The sequence below is a fragment of the Megalobrama amblycephala genome, linkage group LG15 (genome assembly GCF_018812025.1).
Source record: "Megalobrama amblycephala isolate DHTTF-2021 linkage group LG15, ASM1881202v1, whole genome shotgun sequence".
Lineage (NCBI taxonomy): Eukaryota > Metazoa > Chordata > Actinopteri > Cypriniformes > Xenocyprididae > Megalobrama > Megalobrama amblycephala.
The window spans coordinates 14133156-14155746 of record NC_063058.1 but is presented as its reverse complement, the minus strand read 5'-3'; the positions used below and the strand labels follow the sequence as shown (position 1 = coordinate 14155746).

At 38.0% G+C, this 22591-nt stretch overlaps 1 protein-coding gene across 4 annotated transcripts in view; it reads right to left on the bottom strand.

The window, feature by feature from the left end:
- Positions 1 to 22591, bottom strand: part of mob2a (MOB kinase activator 2a) — a 64987-nt gene that overhangs the window by 15818 nt on the left and 26578 nt on the right. The window contains exon 1 of one of the 4 annotated variants that reach the window (XM_048159227.1): positions 21183 to 21366. The exons of 1 other annotated variant lie outside the window; for it this stretch is intronic. In XM_048159227.1, coding sequence (XP_048015184.1) covers positions 21183 to 21220 — 38 coding nt within the window. In that variant the 5' untranslated portion in view covers positions 21221 to 21366. Of the gene's footprint in view, positions 1 to 694; positions 925 to 16774; positions 17150 to 21182; positions 21367 to 22591 lie in introns of those variants that run through there. 2 more of the 4 variants (XM_048159226.1, XM_048159224.1) reach the window with 2 other exon arrangements.

Below are 22591 nucleotides of genomic sequence, written 5' to 3'. Positions count from 1 at the left end.
CATTTCAATGGTTTAGATTCAATAATATGCAAGTGCCACATTATTATTATGGTCTCCCAAAGAGGTTAAAAAAAACAAAAAAAAACATGGTACACAATACTCAAACTCACATATACAGTACTGTATCACTGCTTCAATCTATCTATGACTATTTTTTTCCCACTAAGCACTCATTATGTAAATTTAAGTAATTACCAGCGCAATTGCTCGAAGGTTTCAAACTATTTAAATGAACGGTGAGTCTATAAGAGTTTCATGTTTGTTCATTATTATGTATGAGACACGTAATATTTCTCAAACTATCTGATATCTGCTATCGGAATGTATTGTTCGCCCGTGCTTTTCATGGTGTGCGAATAATAGGCTACATTCCTATAACAAATGTAGATAGAGCGTGAAATGTTTCAATCAATGGCGGTAACATCATTTTAAATCTTAAGATTTTTAATATTTCTTATAAGCCTATCATGTAGACTGATCTAACATGTAGGAAAGTTAAAAATAAATAAATAAAAAAATTCAGTCAACTAATTTGCTTATTAATTTGCTAACATCCCCCATACGTATTCTGTAGAATTAGTCTTAAGGAAATATTCATAAATTATTCAGATACATATAGCCCATATTTATGTTCATGCAGCTGCATTAGACGTGTAAATCTAATGTATTTATATAAACAGCAAAGCCACGTTACCTTAAAACTTTACCAACTGCCTGAAGAACCATCTTGCAACTTAATCCGTTTCTGGGAGTTTTCTGCGAGTGCATATCCGAAGTGCTGTCAACAAAAATGGACTGAGTGTCCAAAGTGTTTTGAACTGACCGGTCTTTCCCCTTCTCTTCCGTAGATGTTTTCAAAGACTTGGCAGGTACTAAGTGCATATAAAGTTCTTGCTCCGAAGTTCTCATTCTACCAAAGGCCGGCCAATCAGAACAGTCCATGGGCGGGGCATGATATGTTAATGCAGAATGACTGCCAATCATACGCACACGTGGGCGGGGCGTGTTTTTGGTTAACATGCAGTTTGAAGGTCTGCTCTCTGTCAGACAGTGCGTTTTATATTCCGGCCAATGTGGTGTAACCAGCTTCCGAATGACGTTACTTCTTTATAATTACATTTAAGAGGAAACCTTTTGCATTATTTCAAGATATTCTGAGGTAACATAATGCACTACTTGTTTAGTCTTTGTTCAGAAAAAAAAAAAAAAATCCTTCATAAAAGCTACAATAGCCACATTTAAAAATGTCAAGTTAAATAATCAGTCACATCATGCACAGAAACCTTTATTTAATATTTTTAGGACAATTCCAAACTCAAAACCAAACAAATAAAGGGTTTAGGTAATGTTTTAAAGGTTAAACAAAATAAGAAAATGTCAATAAAAATGTGCCTGACGCTGAACTGTGCCTGAAGCCAAACTACACATAAATTCCAGTCAGAAACGTGTTTAAACTTTACTTTGACTGCTGCTGGTAGTGAAACAAAATTATTTAAAAGTTACAGAAATTATTTGAGCATTTAGAGGTGTCTAGTAGGCTATACTTTACAAAAGAAAAGTCTTTTTCCTTTTACTGCTCCATGATACAGAAAAGATAAGATCTAGTTGACTATGAAGTGAAATAAGTCTTTATTTTTTCTTCACTGGAAAGATATTTCTATAATGTAGTTGTTACAAAAGCATTTTCATAATTGGAATCTTGTGCGTTTTCAATGAAAGCCAAAAGGAAAATATTTAATCCGGAAGCTAGTGAATCATAAAACCACAAAAGAAGCAGTGTTAGTATACATACTCTGACAATAAGTAACATTTCCACATTTAGAAAGTTCCTTACGGCAAAAAATAGCATATTATCTCATTAATCTTCACATATTACGCAAGAGAATCTTTTGGAAAAATACATGAGCATGTTATCTTTCAGCTGAGGCCCAACATAAACCCACACACTTCATGAGATGTTTACTGACTACTTGATTCACGACAACTGAAACAACATACCAGCAACATCTGCCATGTCTGATAACACAATTAAGTCACTGATTTACAGGACGCACTTCCTGTTCAGACTTTACTTTCAGTCTTAGGCATTTAGTCATGTTCGCATGTGTCCAACTACCAATTATAGAACAGAACAAATGTACTGTATGGCTAGATATCATGGTTTGAGACAATGACATCAGGCCAGTGTGAGTAATAGTCATAGAGCTTGATTGCAAATGTCACACATCATTCATATCATTCAATAAGAGAAAAACGTGTAAAAAGGAACCCAAAAAAAAAAAAAAAAATCAGTCGGATTTATAGTTTGTGCCACTGTCCAAAAAACATTTTTTTTCCTCAAGCTTGATCATACGTTTGGTCACATGGCTGGCTCGACTCGTTCGGTAAGAAAGTCAACGAACATTCCTCTTAGACAAAGCAAACAGAAAAAAATCCTCTCAGACACAGCACATTAGGCCCGGAGCTAAAGCATCCAGCAGATGAGTAATCCAGCCCTGCTGAAAAGCCGAGGGCGACATGAGATGAACAAGAGAGATAAGAACCTGCCCACAATCCTGCTGCAGTCATGGAAAAGACGTTAAATGCTGCGAGAATCTCTCAACACCTAATTGTTAGTTTCAATTCAGATAGCGTAAGGATCAAGTGTAGAGGAGTTAATCTTACTTCAATCATTGTTGATGATCTGGAGCATTTAAACAGTTTCATTCTAAGCATAATGAGATGCACCTCCATGAAAACACTCCCAAAAGCAATACTTCCCAAACAAAATCTATTTTTGTTCTGGTCAGCAATAGTGAGGGTTGCCAGGTTTTCACAACAAAACCTGCCCAATTGTTACTCAAAACTAGCCCAAAACTAGCCTAATCGCATTCAGGGGGTTCCCTGGGAAAAATCTCATTCCCAGGGGTAAAATCCCTATTTTTGCCGGGGTTCCCCAGGTAAAAATCTCATTCCAGAGGTTAAATATCCAGAGGTAAAATATGTTATTTTGGGTCGCTTCAACCTGCGGACATGAAAAACTACCCGTGGCAACAGTGATAAAGTAGCCCAATTCTGCGGGAAAACCGCGGACTTTGCAACATTGGCAATAGTCCAATACAGGGGCGTACAGAGGTGGCAAGGGAGGCAGTGCCTCATCCTCCTCAAAAAAAAGGATAACCAATATTACAAAAACAAAACAATGTAAATATTACAAAATGTGACATTAAAAAGTGTAAAAGCCACTCGTATTTATAAAACAACACTGTCCAACAGTGACGCCTGCAGATAAAGTTACAGAGGGAAGCTTGCCTCCCTTGATCCCTTTGAGTTATAAACAGAACCCCTAAAGTTTGCAGTTGGTTTGGTGGGGGTAATTAAAGGTGCAGTATGTAAGAATTCTGTCCGCTAGAGGTCGCTAAAGGTCTATTCAAAACAAAGGCGTAGCTTGATGACACCAAGTTTGAGTGCGGAATTTTGGGACATGTGGTCTTCACCTTAACGGACGGTGCAAAAGAATTGGGATAGGACTCGGGAAGAAATCATGTTCAGAGGTGATTATTAACATTACTGTAATATGAAGCAGAGCAGGACCGAGTGTTGTGGGAGCTGAACGAGGCCGCTGGAGCGATTGTGCAACACACGCCTCACGAGCAGTAGAACTTTTATTATGCCACAGTCGCCGGCGCCACTTCCGCTTTTCCAGTCATGAGTATGAGGTAACGCAGCTCTGTTTATCATATTAGATACATTTGAGTGTGTTGAAAATGTTATAACGTTACTCTGAGCATTCGTTCAGCGGCTGCTGTGAGACACTGTTACACACTGCAGTAAGATAGATCGATATTAGAATATCATATTAAATGCTGGATGGCTTGTGTTGATAAATGGCATGCAATTAATTTTAAAATGTGTTGTATGATGGAGAAAATTCTGTATTACTGTTACTAAATATAAAGCTGCATCTGATTATGCCATGTTAGCTACTTCACAAAATAGTGTTTTTCTCTGAGGCATGGTAAAGCATGGTACTCGCAAAAAAAAAAAAAAAAAAGAAGAAAATCAAGAAGATTTAAACAATAAGACTAAACATGTTGAGCTATATAACAACAATTTTCTGTCTATAAATATATCAAAACAGTTGTTCCCTTGTCTATTAAAATGTGTAATATATTAAAGCTTCTTTGGTGTTTCCATGGTTTCTACAAAATAAAACCGGAAACCGAGGGTAACGCGGGTATGACGCAATTGACAGGCGACTCCTCACACATCTTGGAGCCTTGGTTAAAATTGCAATTTTCTCATGAGTTACAAATAGTTACAAACATTTGGGATATTGTAAGTACTCAAGTGAACAAAATATATAACACTGGCCTAGTGGTTTTTGGATATTTTACCGCAAAATTCTTACATATTGCACCTTTAAGAAAGAATGGTCGAAAGTCACGTGAGAGGAGGCAATGTCTCCATTGCGATACGATTGGATATGATTGGTTCCTGCGAGAAATCCCACCTCGTTTTCGTGCGCGTTCTCGTCGGTATGAGTTAGCTAACTCGGTACTTCAAGTTAGGAGCAATTATCATGCATGAGTACTACAAACTCAAAACTTGATAGTTCTCCTTACTTAAAATTGGGAACATCATAACTTAAAAAATTTGATGTAACTGATTACCTCAAATTTTTTGAGTTAACCCAACTTATTCGGGTTTACAGTGTATACCCACTGTTTTTGATTAATTCAGTATAAAATAATAATTGTATAAATAATTTTTATTGCGATTATTAATATATCACACAAAATAAGAAATGTATTGTAATATTGTAACTATAATATTGTAAACTGTATAAAACAAGAAATCAAGCATGTTCCATAGTTGTTCCTGTAAAAATTTCTTTGTTCTGCTGTACACAAAAGAAGATATTTGGAAGAATGTTTGTAACCAAGCAGATATATATATATATATATATATTATTTGTTGCAACAATCTCCTCATCTCCCCTGCTGTCCTGAAGAGATTTTGGAAGATGGCCATCATGGTCCTGCATCCTATCGCGCATTCCTGCAGGGGAGCGACTGCATGCTCCAACACGCTCTGCTCTCGGCTAACAAAACACACGGCAGGGAGCAGTGAAAGCAAGAGGGAGATGGATGAGGAAGAAAATCTTTCAGGAATCATATTTACAGCACTCATTTTATAACTCTTGCTTGTGAGATTTCATTTCATTTTTTGGCTGTAATATACGCAGAATTCGTATAAATTCCAGGAAGGTTTAAAATTGGATTCTGAGCAAGTGTGACATCACTATGCCCATTTACAACTGGGGAAAAAAAAAAAAAAAAAAGTTAAAAAGGTTATGTGAAGCTTCCCAGATACAATAAAACAGAAAATGCACATGTAAAGTTAAAAGGCCAGATGGGCAGAAAAAGAAAGTGAGCAAAACTAAAAATGAAGGAAACAGTGAGACAAAGCATGTTGTAGCATGTTCAAAAGGCTTCACCACACACATACAGCATTCCAGCGGTTGAAGGATTCAGCTTCAGTTTGGGAATCTAGATACGGGGAAAACAAATGTACAAACATATCCTGGAATCTCGACAGATTAATCAAAGTCTCAAAATAGTTGCAGTTCTAACTTGTATGCATCCAAAGCAATTGTACAGAAACTATCCAACAAAATCCCCCTGAAGCTATACAGTGACACAGTTTTACCTTTATAAACAATTAGCCAATGAACAAAAGTGATCAACTGCTTGGTGCCCACTCCAAAATCTAGTGACAGCTTTGTCAATACACATTTTCTGATTTAAAGGGTTAGTTCACCTGAAAATGAAATTTCTGTCATTAAGTACTCACCCTCATGTCATTCCAAACCTGTAAGACCGTTCATCTTCAGAACACAAATTAAGATATTTTTGATGAAATCCGAGTTTGTTTGTTTTTTATCTCCCATAGAAAGCAACAAAATTACCACATTCAAGGTCCAGAAAAGTAGTAAAGACTTTGTTAAAATAGTCAACGTGACTACAGTGGTTCAACCTTAGTGTTACGAAGTGACGAGAATACTCTGTGCACAAAAACAAAAATAACTACTTTATTAAACAATTTCCTCTCTACACTGTCAGTCTCCTATGCAGTTTATGTTGAAGACACATTGCACATAACATTAAGGTTGAACCACTGTAGTCACGTTGACTATTTTAACGATGTCTTTACTACTTCTCTGGACCTTGAATGTGGTAATTTTGTTGCTTTCTTTGGAAAAAAAAAAAAAAAAAAACTCTCGGATTTCATCAAAAAATATCTTAATTTGTGTTCCGAATATGAACGAAGGTCTTACGGGTGTGGAACAACATGAGGGTGAGTACTTAAAGACAGAAATTTCATTTTTGGGTGAACTATCCCTTTAAACTGATTTAAAATAAGAGTTCATATAAATCCATCAAAACCAAAAATCAGCTTTTAACATGCTCTTGCTTACTAGATGATGGTATCATTTTCTTTTCCACCACATAGTTAACTAGTTAATTATTTAACACCATCACGTGTCAAATTTCAGCAAATCTTGAAATGAATATCCACAGCAACTGTAATGCTGTGATGCCAATATTCACTTAGCATTTAGCATTTAAAATGACTGGTTTTAGTTTTTAGTGTATTAAGACAAATTAATAAAGAATTTTATTTTGGTCAATTTAAATTGCGTCAAGATAAATTTTGTCATTTATCTGTTGTTAGTCACAACAAAAATTATCAGCTTGTCATATCAGCCACAATCCCTTCCCTATCAATATTGGTAATTAAAACAGGTTTAATCATGCTACCTTTTGTCACCTTCAGTTACCATTAATTACAGTGATTTAAATAAATACAGTCATTATGATTTCAAGTGGACTAGGAGGATTATAGACTTAAAGATGGGATGCAGCTGTAAGCAACATCAATTGAAACTAGAAAATAAAGCAGTGTAAAGAACTGGCTTCATTCAGCCTGTGAAAGAGCTACTGAATGTTGGTAATTATGGAGGCAGAGCCTTTGATCCTTGTATTCGGAGGTAGGAAAAGCTAATCAAGGTCTTTGTTTGGAGAATAAAGACATGAAAGATGATGAGACAAGCTTCATCAGTGTGGACAGACATTATGTAAAGTAATGAGGTATACATGAATAGTCACAAACGTGCACAGACACACAGATACTGAATCCGACACGAGTTCCAGCAAAGATTTACAAAGATCAAGAGCAAAAATAGCTGTGGGCTTAAAAAACTAAAACAGTAAAGAAATGAAAAGACAAGATGGCCATGTGATGCCAAACTGCACTGGTTAAACCACAAGTTCCATCTGAAAGCACAAAAGAGGTACAAAACAGTGGAGCGCAATCCTGTTTTTACTACAAGAACTTCACTGCCTCCTACTGGAGAAACACATTAATATATCAACCAAGTGATTTGTTAGCTTAGCCCCTGCTAGTAAATGCTGTAACTACACCATCTGCAAAAAGTATTTTTTCTCCATTGACAGCCATTCAAAAATAGCTGTGTTTTTGTCTCCAGATACAATAGTCACTGGCATCAGGAAGGATCCCTTTACCTTCTTACAGCACTTTGCAGCATGCCTCAAATGAACCCCACACTGTAAACCCTAACGCTCAAATTAATTAATTGATTTGAGTAGGACAACTTATGAAACTAATTAGTTCAGTCAAATTAACTTTTATTAGTATTTAGCACTTTCTTTTTCTTTTTTTAAGTAAACAGAACAGAAGTTTCATTGTTTTGAGTTTTATGAACTTATTTCTTTTCATTTAGACAGACTTAAGTTTAACTGAAACTGGGCTGGGATTTCTATTTCCCAGCATGCTCGAAAGGGTGGGTAAATGCTAAAATTAAACATTATATGTTTTTTTTTTGTGTGTGTGCAAGATTAATCTTAAGTGGGAGATTTAGTAGACATTAATGTTTTGTTATGCTAATTTAGAAGGGTTTCTGTTAATGTGGGTTTTTTGATAGTTGACATCATGGTGACAAGTGGTGTATGCAGATTGGTTTGAGAGTATGTTAAATGCTTTATATTGCTGCACTCATTCAGCAAGTGCTATACCATATGCTATTATTAGCAAATTAGCATTTTCTGAATTAGCTTGTTATAGCTAGCTAAGTTGACAATAATAAAAATGTTCACATTGAGGTTACAGGAAAATCTTAATTTAAATATATGAATTTGTGTACTCAAATAGTTATGAACAATTAAAATGTATGAGCACAAAATACAAATCTGCCAGTTCTGCTAACTTAAACTTTGAATTTCTTAACTTAAAAATTTCAAGGCAATGGATTTTGCAAACGTATTCTGCTTCAGTGCATATAAAAACAGAGTTCAAAATTAGGTTGAAAAAAAAAAAACATAATTTGCATCATAAACTGAACTTCTATTTGTGCTTAAACAAAGGTAGTTTCTTCAATATGTACAGCACAGAGAACGGCAGACACATTTTTAATGACTTGTGGGTGTGAGATAAGAGAATGTCAATATTTTTGTAAACAGAAGCACAGAAGGGCCAAGACAGAGGGTTGTCACGACTTTGAGATAATAAGGGTCCAATACAGAAAGACCTTTGTGTATGAAGGCGGATTAAAGAAGCTGACCGCTTAGCTTTGGGATGCCATGTTTGTACATTAAACATGCTTAAGACAATGAGCTATACAGTTGTGCTACTGTAACAGAACACAATACCTTTTTTTTTTACCAGATTGGTGAGAGGTGCAAGAAAAGGAAACACTCTCTCAGACAGCGACTGTAATGTATATTGACCTTAATGGGGTCAAATGCCAAACAGTAAGGAATTTCTGATAACAGCAGTGCTCAAGTGATTGTACCACAAATCTGCAAGACGAGCTTGAGGACATGCACTCCAGCTGTTTCTCGTGCTATTTTCAGCGAATCACTCTGTGGTTACATTCGTTCCTGTCCCAATTCCTTTTTTGGCAAGTCAATTTCTATAACCACCCAGGAACTGTAATTTGGCCCTTAAGTGGCCTCAGATGCTCATTTCCTGAATGCTATCCTGATTCTGCTTAAGCAGGTTTTCCACTATCAGACATTTTTCCGGTGTTTACACAAACATCTCCACCCAGCCTCACAAAGCTGAACTGGAGATTCAATCAAAGCTTACCAATTTGTACACATATTGTTCATACTCTTCATTTTTTTTATTTAATTTAATAACAAGTCCCTTGTCACTGCAGTAAGTGCTCAATGAAACAACCTCAGTATAACTGGGATTGAGAGTCTACTCACAACAAAACACCGTCATGTGAAAAGCTCTGCCTCAGGTTTTTATTGGCTGCAGAAATGTAAACAGCTGCTCAGCTCAGGTGTGAGGCTCATGGAAACTGTTATCCTCTAAGTAGCTTAGGTGCCTCTGGGAGGGAGGTAGTTTCGAAGAAACTCATCCAGCCAGATCTCAGAGCCTATTGGTATCATCCCTGAGGATGCTGAATCCACAACAACAGAATGTTGTGGTTCAGAGATTCACATCCCTGTAGCCAATACCAGGCGAATATTAAAATAGCTTAGTCATGACAAACCTGAGGCTGGTTTTCAGAAGTTCCAGATCTTAAAACTCACAGTTCGGATCATATTACGATTTTTGATTCACGGATCGGATCATTTTTAAAATCAGCCAAAAAAAAAAAAAATTAATATTATATTATATTATATTAATTATATTATATTATATTTATTTATATTATATTATATTATATTATATTATATTATATTATATTATATTATATTATATTATATTATATTATATTATATTATATTATATTATATTATATTATATTATTATTCAGCATATAACATACTGAACCCTGCCCGAGTGAGTTTGACACCCAAAGTCTGGTTCGTTTGACAAGTGTGATGGCTCCGTTCTGTGCCCCAGCGTAGTTCGTTTAGCCATCCCTGGCCCGCTTGGAAGAGACGGGCCAGAGCACGGTTCGGTTGGGCTTGAGCGTGGTTTGCATGCAGTTTGAGCGCAAACCGTGCCTGATCATGGAACAGTTACTAATTTTGTGTGCGCTACTGTCAGCATTATGATGGCAATTGCGCTCAGTTCTGGGCAACCATGCCTAGTGTGAGTACACACTGAATGTAAAATAACACTAAAGGTGTTCACTGTATAAACTAAATATAGATTAATCTTTGTTAAAGCTGTGTTTTGTGGTTTGATTAACATTAATGACTTAGACAGCAGCATGTATTTATAGGCTGCTGTCACTTTAAGACCGAATACACGGATCCCATATAATGATACACATCCGATTTCTTTCTCAACTGTTTGCGTTCAATTAAGACACAACCGTGTTTACGAGAATACTTGCCGAGACTGGTATTTTGGCATAATTTTTTTGTGTATGTGTTTGTTAAAGCACATGGAGTTGCAAAAGAGAAATCAATTCATTGTTCGTGCACTATCTGAAACGCACCTCTCTGTGTGGGCCTGGTCCGTATGGATCACGGACCGACTATGATCCATTTAGCCCCTACCGCTGACCTTTGATGTTTACCTGTGATGATTACTTGTGCCTCTCATTCTCAGATCTGAACAGCACAAACGGAAAGAGTGACCATCAGACTTTTGTCAGATCACCATTAGAAGTGGTTTGATACACTTCTATGGACACAAATCTATCCAGCTGGTATCTTTAATGAGTGACAATCTCCATAAGCATAAAATGGATTCAGTGACTAACCAGAGTTCAACATAAATCTGACACAACTTTAAAGGTGCCCTCGAATGAAAAATTGAATTTATCTTGGCATAGTTAAATAACAAGAGTTCAGTACATGGAAATGACATACAGTGAGTCTCAAATTCCATTGTTTCCTCCTTCTTATATAAATCTCATTTGTTTAAAAGACCTCCGAAGAACAGGCGAATCTCAACATAACACAGACTGTTACGTAACAGTCGGGGTGTACACCCCCAATATTTGCATATGCCAGCCCACGGTCCCAACATTATCATTATGAAAGGCATTAGACAAGGGCAAAACGTCTGGATCAACGTCTGAATCAATAGACTAGGTAAGCAAGCAAGAACAACAGCGAAAAATGGCAGATGGAGCAATAATAACTGACATGATCCATGATATCATGATATTTTTAGTGATATTTGTAAATTGTCTTTCTAAATGTTTCGTTAGCATGTTGCTAATGTACTGTTAAATGTGGTTAAAGTTACCATCGTTTCTTACTGTATTCACGGAGACAAGAGCCGTCGCTATTTTCATTTTTAAACACTTGCAGTCTGTATAATTCATAAACACAACTTCATTCTTTATAAATCTCTCCAACAGTGTGTAATGTTTGCTTAGGCCACGCAGCATAGCCTCAAACTCATTCATAATCAATGTAAACAATATAACAGTATACAATACTCACATAATCCGACGCATGCATGCCGCATGCATGACGAACACTTTGTAAAGATCCATTTGAGGGTTATATTAGCTGTGTAAACTTTGTTACGGCACTGTTTAAGGCAAGCGCGAGCTCTGTGGGCGGAGAGCATGGGATTTAAAGGGGCCGCAGCATAAATCGGCGCGTTTATAATGGTGCCCCAAAATAGGCAGTTAAAAAAAATTAATAAAAAAAAACCTATGGGGTATTTTGAGCTGAAACTTCACAGACACATTCAGGGGACACCTTAGACTTATATTACATCTTTTACAAACATAATCTAAGGCATCTTTAAGAACAAGTGGGAATCTACAGGTGTGCTCAAGGATATTGTTTTTTTTTTTTTGGCCACAAGGATTCTCAAACAAAACTCTTGAACATCTTTCAAAGGTTTGAAGCCATGCCCTTTAGAAACTTTTGTGATGAGATCTGGGAACTCCGTTTCCTGACAGAAGAACCTACGCACATTGACTCTTAAACTGTGTAGACACCATCCAATCAAACTGGAATTGGTGATTTGATCCAGTACGTACCATTTGTGTACAACAGGCATTCAACGGTTAGTGAGTTGTCCATAGGAACACCATCTGAAGCCAAAACTATATTCTACAAGAGGTAGGATTGTCCATATCTGTTATAAGCACATTAAACAAACAAAGATCACTCCTTTCAAAAAAAGAAATGGTTCAATGGTCATTTATATGAAACTGGTCATTTATAAAACTGGACCAACCAACCCTGAATGAAGGGACCATCTATCCTCTATGTATGCCATCATTACATCTCTTTAAAGAGTTTCACTCATCCAGTTTATACCTCCAAATAGGTTACTCCCACAATGATCAAAAAATCCCTTGATGTCAAGACGTGTAAATAGGATTAAATGTCAAGAACTAACCTTTGAAACATATACATGATGTAACCTTGATGCACATATGCAACAAAGGCTACGTTCACACTGCGAGCCTAAAGGCTGATTTATACTTCTGCGTCGGACCTACGCCGGAGCCTCTGTGCCGTAGGCTATGCATCTGTTTTCATGTATACTTGAAAACAGATTGCTCCGCGCCAGTTCTCCGCGTAGAATTTACATGTTGTTACATTTTTGAAGAGGTGCATGTCAGGCTACGTCGTAGGCTACGCGTGCTACACACAGCCTATGCCATAGCTACAGCGTACACTCGATGCAGAAATATAAATCAGCCTTTAATGCTCAATTCCGATTTTTGCGAAGATCTGATTTATTTTTTGTATAGCTGTTCACATTGTTGTTTTAAATGTTCCAATATCAGATTTCCAGTGTGAACAGATCATGGTTCTGAACTGAAACTGCATGCGCAAAAGAACAATACAATTTTGTATCATTTTTACCACAAAATCCACTCAATTCGTTCCGGGGGTTGAATATCGCGTTAGTGCGGTCGCTTCAACCCACGGACTTGCACAACAACCTGTGGCAACAGGTTTATGTAAAATCTTTGAATAGACTCCCATGAGCGCAGAATTGTGACAAATGTTGATCTCGAGTGACGTAAAAATCGCATGAATTCCGATATGACTGTTCACACTGCGGTCGCATTACAAAACACGTGACCTGTATCGGATTTAGTACCACATATGGAAGTGGCACAAATCGGAATTGAAAAGATCAAATTCCATGTGTTTTGTACTGTTCACACTGTCATGGAGAAAACAGATATAAGTCACATGTGGGCAAAAAACATCAGATTTGGGCCACATTTACCTGCAGTGTGAACGTATGGGTCCATCAGAGTGCAAGAGTACCTGAACAAGTGAGGCCCCGAGGCATTTCCAACCGGATGACGTCACAGCTGCGACCTCTGGATGTTACGTAATAGGAACCTGCTGTGATGAGCAATACTGCGTTCCTCCTTGTAATTCTCCTCCAACAAGAAGCTCTTGTCTTCTAAATATAGAAAGGCTTAGCACTGCAAAAAAACCATCCCTCCCGTTATGAGATGTGAACATTATCAAGCTAAGGGAGTGGTGAGGACTTCTGTGGTCTTGTAGTAACCCAAACTCCCTCCATTTCACCACAACTAATCACAGATAATTAAAAAAGAAATGAAAGGGTCACATCTGTCAAGAATGAACAACATCTCTAAGGTAATTAAACAAGTACCGGGAGGGGTGGACGTGGCTTGCAGAGTACCGCCAAAACAGATTATGCCCTACACCACTTAAGCATTAATTTATTCTTCATTGATGTGATTAAGTGTCAAACGGCTGGATGTGTGCAGAGTCTCCAGCTGAGGTGGGAATGAATGGAGTGACCTTGGGTGCTGACGCTGATTAAGCATTATCAGGTGCTCGCGCTGCAGCTCGGGATGCTGAGGCAGAGCAAGAGTGGCATCGCTGCAACCTGATCTATTGCAGTGGGAGGAGGTGCTTACGTAATTTTCACACAAGAGACGGAAGGGGGCAAGACAGTGGGGAATTGGGAGGTCTGAAGGGGCTACAGACAATATGACATCATTATTCAATGACGGCAACATACAACAAACTAGATAACTGGTGGATAAATATATCTGATGGTAAATGTACTGCCTATTTACTGCAAAAACTTAATGGGCTGCGTTTCCCAAAAGCGCTGTAAGCCTAAGTTGATCGTAGAGACTATTGGTGGCAATTTATCAACTTAGGCTTACTATGCTTTTGGGAAACACAGTCCAGTAAAGTCAGCAATGTTTAAGTGCAATCTAGTATATCCTACCTTTTAAGTAATTATTTTATGACCGATATGATAAAGGCATATGATAGCAAATCTTTATAGGGGACCTATTATGCCCCTTTTCACAAGATGAAATATAAGCCTTAGCTAAAAATACCCCACAGATAATTTGTCAAATTTGTCAAACTATTTGGGTGTGAGCAAAATCATGCTGTTTTTGAGTATGTCCCTTTAAATGCAAATAAGCTGCTACTTCCAGCCCACTTTCCAAAATAAACTGGAGTTTTAACAGCTTGTGCTTTGGTTGCTCAATAACAACAAAACTGGAGAATCTCACGCAGACAAAATGAGGATTGTCCAGTAACGTGTTCAGCCTTATATTGTTCAAACTGGAGTCGGACACTGATGAAGAAACTCAGGAAGAAGTTACAACTTATAGAATGCAACTAACCTTTTCTGAATGGTTAGTGTATAAATTTATGTAGTTGCTGTCGACTAGCATGTGCCGTCATGTTAATCTTTTGTGCATACCTGTTTGCGAAACAGAGCCATACACACCAGGCTAACGTTTATGATTGCTATCAAATGCTGTGAATGGTCTAACATTTTTTCCAAAATATCACTCTGACAGAAACGCTCCTTTTTTTAGCAGTTGAGCTTGCCAGGGCCAACTTGCAGGCTTCCAATCTAACGAGACTCTAAACAGTGTTCTGTGCCCATCTGTTAGCATGCTTTGCTCGAACTTTTGCCATGGCGTTAGAACTGGTACACCGTTTGACGGCACCGTGGGTGGAAACATGCAGATTAAAGGAATGGTAATATTATAATAAGATCCCCTTTGTTACGTCACTAGGGGAGCAAAATCTGAGCGGCTCGTTTTTACACATGCTTGCAGAGAAATGCTTGCCAAAACAAAGTTACTGGGTTGTCCTTTTTCACGTTTTCTGGGTTGGTAGATGCACTGGGGACCCGATTATAGCACTTAAACATGGAAAAAGTCATGATATGTCCCCTTTAGGGTCCAACCCATTTTAATAGCATTTAGGCTAAACATATAATCTAGAATTTTGTATTTCTAAGTGAGACCACAAATAAAAAATGGGTTTAGTACAGTTTAGTTATTTCCACCTTCCTAATTAAACAGTTACTTTTATAGCACATGGGACCCTCAATGAAGTATTACTCACAATGCTAATTTTATTTAAAAGAAAACCTCTAAGATCATGAAAATAGACCTTAGCTTCCCAAGACATGATCATCACAAGAGATTGGCCCAAAGCTGAGAAGAATGCAGACAGTAAGGAACCGCTGGCCGACACAGACCAATCAAAGCACATCAGATTACATAGACGACACAGTCAGATGGCTTAGCAGATAACACCATACTCCAAAACCAGACAGTGCTGGAATATTTTCAAACTACTTACACTCCCATAACAAATCACGTCAATGAAAAATCTTACACCACGTTTTGACCACCTTTGAGGAAGCACCAAATGGAAAACTACAGTCACTCAACAAATCTGTTTACACGATCCCAAACGGGATGCAATTACAGATTTTGAGAGTTGGACTTCGCCTAAACAAGTTTAGCAACACTATATTTGATACAGCGTGAACTTTGCAAGGTTGCATTTTCCATTCATCCAAGTCTTGGCGTGGTCACACATAACAGTTTCCATCTACACACCGCTTATCAGTGTAGTTTTTGCAACTTGAGTATAACTTTGATATACAAGCTGTTATCTAAACATCAGACACTACAGAGGCTAAACAGTTTTTTGCGGAAAGAAGGTGTGTCTAAAACCAACATCCCTGAGGACAGTTGCAATTGGCAACATAAACCTGAAAGACTAAATAACACCACCTGACGGCGGTGTTATAAAACAAAACAGTGTTTGGGTACTGCAATAAAAAGACGTGAACTCCTTTCACACCGGACAGCCAAAAACATCTCAGCCACAGAAGACAAAATAAACTGCCAGATCAAGCAGATCATGATGGTTTTCTAGCTTGTCAAACGTAAACATTAACTGTGAATCAACACAAAAGTCTAAAAGGAGATGGAAACATGAAGGAAAGATAGAACAAAGAATAGATCTGCAAACTCAACCTTTTAATCAGATACATCTGGGACTTTTCACATTGGCCAGCATCCTTGAAAAACCATGGAACTTTAGCGATTTGTTATATATAGCAGTACCGCAGTAAAATAAAACTACAACCACATGTAAAGGGAAAAAAGGAAACAGTATCTCTCCAGCTTTCCATGTGAAGAGCATGCATTGGTGTGTTAACATTCACTAACTTTCGAACAGCCCCCTTGCTTAACTTTCCAAATTGAGGTAGAGGTCGAAACTAACATTTGAAAGGGCAAAGTCTGCCCTTAGCTGTAGGGAAAAAGCAAGTTGGGAACACAGTGTCCAAACCAGCTCGCACACACTACAACAAATCATGAGCTGCATTGATTTTGAACTTTAGCTATCTGCTCTTTCTCTTGCTGAAGGTTCTAGAAATCATCGTACGACATCATGCTTGATTTCTGCAAAACCTGGCACAGCTTCAAGAACATCCACAACTCAGAAAACATATGTGAAAAAAGCATGCGGAAGAGGATGATAAAACATCCCAAAACTGGTACCTGTAAAAGAAGCAGTCACAACACACTAGAACCCCCATGCAGCTCGTGAAGTCGGCAATCAGACTGTCCTGTCCTCTGTTGTGCTGGCTTTAGGATGTACTACAGGTGAGTGGCATCCGTTAGAGCGTGAACTCTTGGCATTGCATCCTCACAGATCTGCAGTAGAGCCCCAAATTATTTCTCCTCACACTTTCAGACTCCCTCTCCTGTTTCCCGCTCCACTTTCAGTTGCTGGACCGCACACAGTTGGAGCTTTGTTAGGAGGCGATTCCCCTTGCCGCGGTGCAGACAGAACAACACTTCAGTCAGCAAACAAACACAAGCGTCCGCAGCAGGCGAGCACAGCGTATACAGTCGCTCAGCACTTGTGTGTTCCTCTCTGCTGATACCCTCAGTTTCCCCCTCCCATCCTCTCTCTCTCTCCCTCTATCATTCCACTGCTGTCTCTCTCCCTTTCCTTCCCGTCTCACTCTCCCGTTGGCTCTGACTTTGAGGCGGGAGCGTCGGGTTGGCAAATAGACTTGCAGCAAACCAATGACGGCCCACTGCAGGAATATTCTGAGCCAGGAATTTTTTAAGGGCCCCTGAAAATGGTGCCTTTAAGGAAATTTCTTCCCAGAAAAACTTTCTCCACACACACACACACACACATACACACACACAAAAAAAAGTCACAATAAAAATACACTCGCCATGGGTCAGTACCTCAACATAGGTGACCAATGTTGGGGAATAACTCTGGAGGCAAAGCTATTTAAAAAACAAATATAAATACTTTTCGGGCACCAAGACTTAGAAGAAAGACTTAAGCTCTTATTTAGTGAACAATTAGTGAAACAACTAGTCCCAATCTGACAGCATTGGTTGTGGTTGAAATAGAGCCACATCCTGATTGGTTAATGTGCTGTCTGATTTTGGTTTTCTGTTTTGGAGTTATCACAAAGACAGTGTTATTTCTCAGGAGAACTTTTTTCGCCCAAGAAATAATGTTGACATTTACCTGCACGTTTCAAACCATATGTTATTTTTTTTCCTCCATGTAAAAGAAAAGGAGAAATTCTGAATAATAGTTATGCAGTGCTTTATCTTACGGCAGTTGAAGGGATAGTTCACCCCAAAAATGTTGCATGAAAATTATCCCATAATTGACTCACTTTCAAGCCATCCTAGGGGTATATGACTTTCTTCTTTCAGCCGAACACAATTGAAGTAATATTCTGGCTCTTCCCAGCTTTGTAATGGGATTGAACGGTGCCTGAATTCTTGAAGCTCCAAAAAGTGCATCCATTCATCATAAAAGTAATCCATACGAATCCAGTGAGTTAATATATGCCTTCTGAAGTGAAGCAATGGGTTTTTGTAAGAAAAATATCCATATTTAAAACTTTATAAACTATAATCACTGGGTTCCGGCAACGTCCATCCGCGCTTTCACAAGAGAGTCGAGTTTCGGCGGAAAGGTGACCTCTGACCTGACGTATGACGAAGGATGTAGAAGTAGCGTAAGCTTAGGTGAGAGTAGACACCTCTCACAGTTCAAACAAATAGGGCTGGGCAACAAACTCAAGCTGCTCTGACATTTCTCTTGAAAAAAAATTTTGTTTTCAACTTCTAATTTTGTTTTGTTTCGCTCTATTCTCTGCGCTTTCGAATTCATCAATACGTCATACATTGGGTCAGAGGTCACTCTTCCGCCAGAACTAGACGGCCGTCTGCTTGAAGCCAGTGATTCCAGTTTATAAAGTTATAAATATGGATATTTTTCTAACAAAAAACACTTAAGGCATTTATTAACCATGTGGATTACTTTTAAAATGGATAGATGAGCTTTTTGGAACTTCAAAATCTTGGGCACCATTCAATCCCATTACAAAGTTGGGAAGACCCGGGATAATATTTAATATAACTGTGTTTTGGCTGAAAGAAGAAAGTCATATACACCTAGGATGGCTTGAGGGTGAGCAAATTATGGGATAATTTTCATCTTTGGATGAACTATCACCCAAAAGTGAAAATTCACCCAAAAATGAAAATTCTGTCATTTATTACTCACCCTCATGCCGTTCCACACCTGTAAGACCTTTGTTCATCTTCGGAAAGCAAATTAAGATATTTTTGTTGAAATCCAATGGCTCAGTGAGGCCTCCATAGGGAGCAATGATATTTCCTCTCTCAAGATCCATTAATGTACTAAAAACGCATTTAAATCAGTTCATGTGAGTACAGTGGTTCAATATTAAAAAGTGACGAAAATATTTTTGGTGCGCCAAAAAAACAAAATAAAGACTTGTATAGTGATGGCCGATTTCAAAACACTGCCTTAAGCTTCAGAGCGTTATGAATCTTTTGTGTCGAATCAGCGCTTCGGAGAGCCAAAGTCACATGATTTCAGCAGTTTGGCGGTTTGACACGCGATCCGAATCATGATTCAACACAAAAGATTCATAACACTCCAAAGCTTAATAAAGCAGTGTTTTGAAATCGTCCATCACAAGTCGTTATTTTGTTTTTTTGGCGCAGCAAAAATATTCTCGTTGCTTTATAATATTAATATTGAACCACTGTATTTACATGAACTGATTTAGATGTGGTTTTAGTACCTTTATGGATCTTGAGAGAGGAAATGTCATTGCTGGCAATGGAGGCCTCACTGAGCCATCAGATTTCAACAAAAACATCTTAATTTGCGTTCCGAAGATGAACGAAGGTCTTACGGGTCTGGAAAGGCATGAGGGTGAGTAATAAATGACATTATTTTCATTTTTGGGTGAACTGACCCTTTAACCATGTGAACCTCATTTTTTTATTCCAAGTCCTCTGGCAAACAGACCAACAACTACATTGTTATTCATTGACAGTCTTCCCTTCCATCAATGACCAATGTGTCAATGTGCCCACACCAGCTTTGAAGTCATTTAATACGGCCAATGGCAGCTCAACCGTACTTCCTCGACACATGAGAACAAATCTCATTCTTTCTTGCTTTAGCATCAAGCAAGCATGTTTGACTCCACTGGTTCTTGTGAATCACATTAAATGGCAACATATCTGACTTGAGAGTTGGAATGGAGGGCAAGATTTTCAGTGAATAACTTAAAATGTTAGACTTTTCATAATGTAAACCTATTATATGACTTCAGAAGATTTAGCATACGAGTCACACGGACTACTTTTAATGTACCTTTTTGTCAGTATAAACTGTCATTGCATGAGGGGAAAAAATCATCCTTTTGTGTTCCACTGAAAAAATAGCCATAGAGGTTTGAAAAAAACAAGAGGGTGACTAGAAAAAATACAGTTTTGTTTTTGGGATAATCTATCCCATATCCTACATAATGTGTGGCTTTCTTAAAAAATACTAATAAGAGAAAATGATCATCACCTTATATGATGTTATACAGAAAATGATATTTTTGTACCAATATATTTGACACCAACAAAAAAAATAAGCTCACTGCAAGCAGCCTTTTTTTTTGTTTCAGCATACATGCAAATATGCATACAGATTACCACTGAAACAGATTACGTCACCCATTGTGTCAAGCTCAAGCCTCAAGCCTCAGTTTTAAATCTTAGCTCTATCTGCTTTAAACAAAGCAGTGACCACAGTGATCTTCTCCCAGACTCGATGACGTTATTCCTAGCAGCACAGAGTGATTTCGGAGCAGAAGCTCTGGAGAATACAGCGCCCAAGCTGTGAGATAACCTTCCCATTGTGATGGAAAAGCTGCAGAGAGTACAACTGTTTTCTACCAGACCTTGCCAGGAAGAATTAACATTTTCTGGGGGGGAACACACCATCATAATGAGCAGAGAAAGTGCATGTGTCTTGTGTCCTAATGATCTGACAATGAATGGACTGGTCACTCAGAGCCTAAATGCTGGACTTACTGAATCCAGAGTGAATAACAGTTGCGGGGAGGCAGTAGGAACGAATGATGCTATGCATTCGTTTCGATTCTCTCAAAGGAAATGGGAGAAAAGAAACACCCCTCCCTTCTAAAAGCAAGGTTTATTCACGATATCAGACCCATTACTGCTTGTGTTTCGTCTTTCGTTAGAAGAAAACGTGAACGTTTAACAAGTTCGTAAACTAAAACAACGCTGCAAAATCAGTCCGCATGTTGCTGCTAGCGTGCGTTACTCATTAAACCTGACTAAAACATTAGTGTTTGTTATGACATAGTCAAATTAAACGTTTTAAAAGAGTATCGTGCAGTGGGAACGCGGACTATTCAAACGCCCTGCGTGACCTTACGGAACCGCGCTATGTAACACATGTGGCTTTAGCGGAATGGGACGTAATTCAATTCGAATAAAAAAAAAACAAACAAAAGAAGCGAATTCAGAATTTCGCGAGAAAAACCTGAAGGACTGATTATGCCAGGTCGATATTTAAAGTGCTTACCTATTTAAGGTGTACGAGCCGTTCCGTTTGAACCTCATTTTGGACGATAAAAGTTTGACGATTAAATCCAGAACTGTAAAATAATCAGCCTGCTAACGGAGTATGTTACAGTAAGCTGCTGAAACACAAAGAGAGGGGAGTCCTGAGTACGAGACCGCCTCTCATGTCCGTTTGTCTCAGTAGGACTGGCTTAAAATCAGACAGGGGGATGAGAAGGAGATTAACGACAATTCATTGTGTGCCTGTGAAGTTATTTACGGCAATAAAACGTTATGTTTTGTCTCCGCTAACTTCTTTTGGCGAAACCGCGGCATGGATGAAGGGGTGTTTGATTGCGTGAGGAAACTGGCAAACAAAGGCGAACGTTTTGCCAGTCAGACGAGTTTTTTTTTTTTTTTTTTTTTTTAAATAAGCCGCGTTTAAGTATGCTGCCAAGTGCTTGTGTGTGTGTTAATGTATTTGTGTGAGGAGAGAGAGAGAGAGAGAGAGAGAGAGAGAAACATGTTGGAGTCATACCAGCAACTTCCATTAATTTATCTGGTTCCAAACAGTGAAAGTTCAAAATGGTCCTAATAGTTTTAACTGTTTCCCAAGGCATATCGGGAAGGGAAGAGCTAAAAATAACCATAATGATGTACTTTAGTTTGGTCTCGACCACGAGACCCCACCCAATACAGCAACACTGGCTGGTTCCACTTAACTTAAAGTGCCAGACTAAAAATAGACCCAGACCAAGAGTGAGAGCAGAACAGCTCTTAAAGAACAAAAAGAAGAGTGCATTTTTTCATAGTAGACAAAAAGATGAAGTTAGCTAAATCGATATTAATATAAAATTACTATTAATTCATCTAGAAGTCTTTTCTCTAATGGACAAATATGGCTTGGTCTGTCCTATTTATTTAGCCTAAAATTGTATATGTTTTTTAAATAACATTTTTTAAAGAACAAATCCTCAAAACACATTTAAGTTTTTAGATTGTTAGGCACTGTTTTCGCCTTTCCTATTATGTTACAGAAATAAAAAAGGTCACATAATTTGAACGGGATGGGGTCCTTCGGAACTAGTTTGAGCAATTAAAAAAAAAAAAAAAAAAAAGTTTCCTTAATCCGAGCAGTACAAGACTTGACTACTTTTCCTAAGTTTGCCACCTGAACACACACACACACACACAAAAATTGGACTTGATTAAACAATGTTAAAGGGTAAGTTCACCCAAAAATAAAAATAATGTCATTTATTAATCACCCTTTTATGCCGTTCCACACTCGTAAGACCTTCATTAATCTTCGGAAAGCAAATTAAGATATTTTTGTTGAAATCTGATGGCTCAGTGAGGCCTCCATTGCCAGCAATGACATTTCCTCTCTCAAGATCCATTAATGTACTAAAAACATATTTAAATCAGTTC